This window comes from Falco naumanni, chromosome 8 (genome assembly GCF_017639655.2).
Source record: "Falco naumanni isolate bFalNau1 chromosome 8, bFalNau1.pat, whole genome shotgun sequence".
Lineage (NCBI taxonomy): Eukaryota > Metazoa > Chordata > Aves > Falconiformes > Falconidae > Falco > Falco naumanni.
In genome coordinates this window covers 44,947,356-44,954,002 of record NC_054061.1, presented here as the reverse complement: position 1 = coordinate 44,954,002, position 6,647 = coordinate 44,947,356, and the positions used below count along the sequence as shown (strand labels likewise).

Here is a 6,647-nt window from a genome sequence, read left to right as displayed (position 1 = left end):
TTGCAAAGGTTTCCAGTGAAAAGGTGCTGAGCTGCCAGTGAATCTTCACTGAGAAAGATAATCTGGGGCCATGACATCTTAGTAAACAACTCTGAAAGGATTTTACAGAGCCCATATCTCTTATCACGCTTGTTTAAGCTGTTTACAACAAGAAACTAAGAAAAAAAAAAAACAAACTCGGGAAGCCACACAAGGGGGCATATTCTTCCCAAAAGCGTTTTGTGATTTTTGGAATGAAGTAATCTGAGGCACAGATGGATGAGACAATAAACAGTTTTTAGAGAAGAAAATTATAACGCTAGATTCTGAAACTAAGCATAGCAGGTAGCCAGCTTCTGGATGGGCGTTGAAAAGATTCATGCAATTCCCTAAAAGCTGATATGCTTAATCCCTTGGAAAAGGAAGATTTAACTGTTACCATTACTCCAGAGTGTAATATCAGATCTCATAGGTACAATGCAAACATAAACCCTCCTCATGGCTTCATCTGGCACATTATTTAAATGACCCTTCTATTAGAAAGGGAAACCCTCAGGACTATACCATGCAGTGTATCACCACAAATCCACTGGAAAGCATTTTCCACAACCATGAAAAGAAACCCATACTTGTTTGTGTGCCACTACAGTAGGGACTGCTGTCCAATTACTTTTTTGCAGCATTATCAGAAATAACAGGCCCATTTCCCCAAGATTCATCACATTCCCAATAAAATAAGTGAAATGGTTCAGGCAGTTGTGGATCATAATGAGTAAAATAATATTAACAACTACAGCAGATTAAAAATTAATCTCTTAATATTTAATGTGGTTGTCTTCAAGTCAAACTTGAGCTAAAACATCATGGAAGAACTTTCCCTGTTGATCCCTAGGTTAAATCTATACCTTATATAAAGACTGAGGATGTAGCCTCCAAGTGCTTCCATATTTTTCCTCAGGTGAAGTCTGTTTCAGGAAGAGAATCAGAAGTAACAGTTAATAAAAAATAAAACAAACATGCCAGGCAGGAGTTACTATAGCCATTACAAACTGATGAGCTAGAGACATGGTGATTTTGAAGACTGATAGTCCTTTCTTGTGTTTGTACACACCGTTTAGTATACTCGATAAACAAAGTATGTCCACAGTCCTAGCTGCACGAGGTTTTAAAACAAAAGAGTCAACAACAAAGCCCAATCAACAGTTTTGCAGCCTCTGGCAATAAGTGCTGTACATTCATATAAACCTCACAACCAAAACTTTTGAACAGTGAACTGCTCTGCAACGAGAAGGCAAGCACCTCCCTCCCATGTGTAACTGAATGACTAATGTCCATAAGATACATATTTTGCATCACCCAAACATTCCTTCTCACAGGACATAAATAGTAACATGATTACTACACCAAAACCAAGCAAGACTGCAGAGCAGTGACAGCAAGTATACAAAACACGCCTCCTCTCCTTTGAAGTTCTACCTCATGCCCCATTGTTCCTGGGTCTTTTCTAATTACCTAGCCACACAATATCCACAATTCCCAAAGCAGAGACAAAAAAAGTAGAATTAAAATTATCAACATGAGAATACAAAACCACATAAATAATGGCATCAGGCTGGCCCTTGGCTAATACCAAGACCAATTCAGAAGAGCATGTTTTAAAAGATTCATGGTAGTCAAGCTGTCTCTTATCTAGTACAATCAGCCTGCCCTCCCTCACTTCCACGTGATGTCTTCCCCCCTGCACCTGCTCACCTTCAAAGGCGTCATGCCCTTATTTATTCAAGTTGGTGTTTAAAACAGCCACCTTACGAACAAAGTTCAGGCAAATGAGAAATAATAAAATCACACCTACAAGATCAGCTGTGTGAATATATGTGTAACTCCCAAGCTGTCACTCCAGCACAGCCTGGGCCTCCACACACGCAGAACAAATTGCAGGAACAAAGCTGTAAGACTGGAGCAGCTACCATGTGACAATTCACTTAAGTGTTCGAGCCCTGGGCTAACTTATGCGGAACGACTTGCATAATACAGGCTATTCATATATACTGAAGTAAACAAAACCATGCCTTAACTTTTTGTTTGAACCACCATGCACAAGCATGGGGCTATACAGCACCGAAATACTTTTTTTTTAAAAAAAAAAAAAGGGGTTTTGCCACATAGCAAGACAAATTTCCAATAAAGTCCTTTGCGTTATTAAGCCCTCAGAATGAGATAACATAAGGCGACACGGCCTTTCTCCCATTTTTTTTCTGTTTTTATCTTACGCCTTCGCCCGCTTCCAAGCGTGCCTGACGAAGGGCAGCCGGCCGCCCCGGCCCTGCCGCCCGCCACCCCCGGCGGCTCCAGCCTGCCGGCCCCCTCCAGCAGCGGGCACGCACCTCACCGCCGCGGCTTGGGACAGCAGTTCGATCGGACTGCGGATTTCACAAGCCAGCTTCCTTTGCGTTAAATACCAACTATGCCCGAGACAGCCAGCAGCACGCCGGCCCGCCGAGCCGTCTCCGCAGCCGCGGCTGCTCTCTCCCGGCCCGCCCCCGGGACTCCGCGGGCTCCGCTCGCCCCGGCAGGGCCGGGCGCCAGGTTACCGGCGGTGCCACCCCCGGTTCTCCCGGAGGCACCCCGGGCTTAACGCCGACCCGGTTGGGCCCCCCGCCCGCTGCGGCCCCACTCCCGGGGGCACCTGCCACCGCCGGCGTCACGGGAGCCCGGCCCGGCCACGCTCACCTTCGCCCGACGCCGCGACGCCGCCCCGCCGGGCACAGACGGGCAGGCTCCAGCCGCGCCCCGCTTCAAACAGACCGCAGCGGGGCCACGGCCCGGGCGAAGACGGCCGGCGGCGGGGGCGGGACGGCCGGCACCGGCACCTGCGCCGTGAGGGAGCGGGCGCCGCGCCCAGCGCGCGGGGAGTCCTGAGGGGGCACGCGCCGCGGCTCGCGCTGGGGCCGCCTATCCCCGGCCCTTTGCAAATAACGCCGGGGCGACCGGAGTCTCTTTTTTCCCCCTTTTTTTTGTCACAGCCACCCCCACGCCAGCGCCGCCGCCCTCTGCCCTCTCCGCGGGGGCCCACGCTGAACACCCGTGAGCTTCCCGCCCCGACCCCGCAGCCCCGGGATCGGGCATCGCCCCGCGAAAGAAACGCGTCTCCGGGCAAGCGGCTCGGCTCCGCGGCGAGGCGGTCGGCCGAGAGAAAATAACATACAAACATAAACATCAGCTCAAAGCCGTTTCCCCGCGGTTCCGAGACGCCGTGCCGGCTGCCCGCGGCCGCCCGCCCGTTCCTGCCGCTCGGCAGAGGGCGGCCCAGGGCAGCGCCGCCCGCCCCACAGCAGCCTCGATGGCCGGTGTCCCTCTCGGTGCAGCCGCAGGCCGGCCGGGCCGGGCAGGGAGGCGGGCGACTGCGCGGGGTGCCCGGCTCCGCCGGTTCCGCTGTCGTGCCCGGGTCGCAACAACGCGCCGTTACCGGCCGCCGCGCGGAGGGACGTTCCGCGGGTGCCGCCAGCAGCTGCTGCGCTGTAAAATACATGTGCGTGTGTACCGGACGGAGCGTCCCCGCTCCGCGCGTGACGTTGCCGAGGTTTCGCGGGAAAGAGCTGCCAGCCCGGTACGGAGAGGGGGGTGCCGCACACCCCCGACGCGGCCGCTCCGCCGGGGCCAGAATAGCCGCGAGGCCCCCCCTCCAGCTCCGCCCGCCGCTTGCCGTCCTACTGGCGCCCGCCGCCAGCAGCGCCCGCGCGGGCTGTGCCTTCACAGAGGGACGGGACGGACACCGCGGGCCTTTCCCTGGGCTCGCCGGCCGGGAGGGGGCACACACCGGGCACAGGGCGATAGAAGCGGCCGGGCCGAGTCGCAGCCCCCGAGCGCTCGCCAGCGGGGGGGCCGGACCGCCCCGTCGGACCGCGCCGGCGAAGAGGGACGGTGGAATGAACCGCACGACGGGGCCGGGGAAGGTCCCGGTAACCGGTCCCGTCGCCGCCGGGGCGGCCGTGGCGCCGCGCAGCCCCACGCCGGGCGCGACCCCGCGGCCAGCTCGTGCCCGTGCCCCGCGAACCCGCGGGGATACGGGGTGGCCGGGCGCCTCATTGGCTGTTGCTAGGTGACGTGCGCCGCGCCACGTGACCGGTGTTAAATGCCGTCCCGGCGGCGCGCGGCGCCGCAGAGCCCGTCCCGCTGGCGGCGGCGGGAGCGCGGTTTGCCCGGCCCGGCCTGGCCCTGCGGGCGCGGAGCGCAGCGCAGCGCGGCGACCATGGTGGCGCGTCCCTGATTGCCTCTCCCCGGTGGGGACGGCCGCGGGGCGGCGGCGGCTGCCCGTGCCCCGGCGGGCGGGGGCGCGGGATGACCGGGGTGCTGGAGAGCCTGGTGCCGGACATGCACGCCAGCCAGATCTCCGCCGGCAGCTACCACCAGCACGGCGGCCTGCACAAGCCGCAGGAGTCCCCCACGCTGCCCGTCTCCACGGCCACCGACAGCAGCTACTACACCAACCAGCAGCACGGGGCGGCGGGCGGGCCGCCCTACGGCCCGGTGGGCTCCTACCCCTACGCGGGCGGCGGCACCGCCCCCTACTCCGCCAAGGCCGGCTACGACCTGGGCTACCAGGCCGCCTACGGCTCCTACGGGCCCTACGGCAGCAGGGCCTCTCCGGCCAACAACGATTCCGGTACGTCTGAGCCCCGGGGAGGGGCGAGGTTGGGACGCGGCTCGCAGGAGCCGGGAGGCCCCGCCAGGCACGGCGAGGGAGGCGGTCGGGGCTCGGGACCCGGGGTGGGCCGGGAGGGCGCCCGTCGCCGGCCCGACGGGGCGGGTGGTGATGCCGCGCTGCGGGCTGGGCCCGGGGCGGTGGGGACGCCTCTTCTCACCGGGGCCGCCGTTTCTGCCGCAGCAGAGAAGGAAGACTGCGAGCCGGAGATCAGGATCGTGAACGGGAAGCCGAAGAAAGTGCGGAAGCCCCGGACCATCTACTCCAGCTTCCAGCTGGCGGCTCTGCAGAGGCGCTTCCAGAAAACCCAGTACCTCGCCCTGCCCGAGAGAGCGGAGCTGGCGGCCTCCCTCGGCCTCACCCAGACACAGGTAGGGCTCCCCCGCCGCGGGGCCCCGGGCACGTCGTGCCGCGCCGGGGCCGCCCGCCCTCCGCGGGGTCGGGTGCGGACGTGGGAGGGGGCTCGGCCCGCAGCGCTCGGGGCTGCGAGAGCTGCTGCTCGTCCCTGACCCGCCGCGGGCGGCCCCGCGGAGGCTGCGGCCGCTTGACGCCCCTCTCCCCCCAGGTGAAGATCTGGTTTCAGAACCGCCGCTCCAAGTTCAAGAAGATGTGGAAGAGCGGCGAGATCCCGGCGGAGCCGCCCCCCCGCCGCAGCGCCTCGCCGCCGCCCCCCGCCTCGCCCCCCACCTGGGACTTCGCTCCGCACCCGCGCACGGCGGGCGGCACCGCCAGCCCCAGCCCCGCCGCCGCCTTCCTCGGTAGCTACTCGTGGTACCCGCCGGCGCCCGGCGGCCCGGCGCACCTGCCGGCGGCCGCCCCCCTCCCGCAGCCGGCGCAGCCCCCGCACCACCACGGCGGCGGCGGCATCTTCTAGGCGCCGCAGAGACTGCAGCCCGCGGCGCCGCGCCCGGCGGCCGCGGGGCACCGAGGTGCAGCACTGGTGCTTTGGTGAAGCCGGCTCCGGCCGTCCCGGCGGGGAGGAACCGCGCAGCTCCACGCCCTGTGCCGTCCCGTCGCGCCGTCGGCGGTGAAGCCCGTATGCGCGCGGCCCCGCGGGGTCCGCCCTCCCGCCGCCAACATCCCCGCGCTGCGGAGCAAGAACCCACCTCCCGCGCTCCGTCCTTCCTCCTCCTCCCCGGCATTTTCATCGAACCACCGGTGCAGAACTTTGGTTAACTTTATTTTTTATTTTTTTAAAGTTGATAGGTGCCTTTGCGGATGGACCTCACTTTGATGTTGGGGATTCAAAAATAAAACGTTAAAAAAATATAAATAATTTTTATATGTAGATTTAAAACAAGAGCCTCCCGTGTTGAAGTTATACTTTTTAGTCATGAACGAAACCGTCCGGCAAGGGGGGCCGGTGGCAGCGGCGGTGCCGGTGCGGCTCTGCTCCCCCCGGCGGGGGGGCTCCCGCCCGCGCGATGCCACCGGGTGGGTTTCATGCCCCAACGGGGCTTCCCCGGGGCGGCCGTCGAGCCGCCGTGAGCCCTTCCTTCCCTCCGCCCCCCCGCCGGCATCCCAGCCACTGCTCCTGCCCCTGCGCCGTTTGATGTCTAGAGTCGTGGAGAAAAAAAAGAAAAAGAAAAAAAAAGAAGCAAACCACAACGAAAAAGGGTATTTTTGGTTATTTATTATGGAAAACTTAAACACTCTTTAATGTTTCTTTTACAGTAAGCAGAGATTATTTAAATAAATTATTGTTTCCATGGTGCTCGCGCTGAGTTTCTTTGAGGACGGGGGAGGTTGGGGGTGTCGATCCGGACCCCGGCTCTCGCTGAGGGGGGAGAGCCGTGTTCCCTCCACCCCCTCCCCATTGCAACTGCTGCCGCAAGCCGGCAACCCCCCCTTCACCTTGTTTCCCGTCCCTGGTCCCCGTTCGCGTCTGCAACAAAATCGCCCCTGCCAGTCTTCTCGACGAAGCCATGCATCACTCAGCGCTGCCGGCAGCAGCCCAGAGGCGACC

At 60.9% G+C, this 6,647-nt stretch overlaps 1 protein-coding gene across 1 annotated transcript; it reads left to right on the top strand.

The window, feature by feature from the left end:
- The first annotated feature begins 4,317 nt into the window (after positions 1–4,317).
- On the top strand, positions 4,318–5,555 carry DLX2 (distal-less homeobox 2). Its single transcript, XM_040604956.1, has 3 exons — positions 4,318–4,642; positions 4,865–5,052; positions 5,247–5,555. Exons 1-3 carry the CDS (start codon positions 4,318–4,320, stop codon positions 5,553–5,555), a joined length of 822 nt encoding a protein of 273 aa, XP_040460890.1.
- Positions 5,556–6,647: the final 1,092 nt, after the last annotated feature.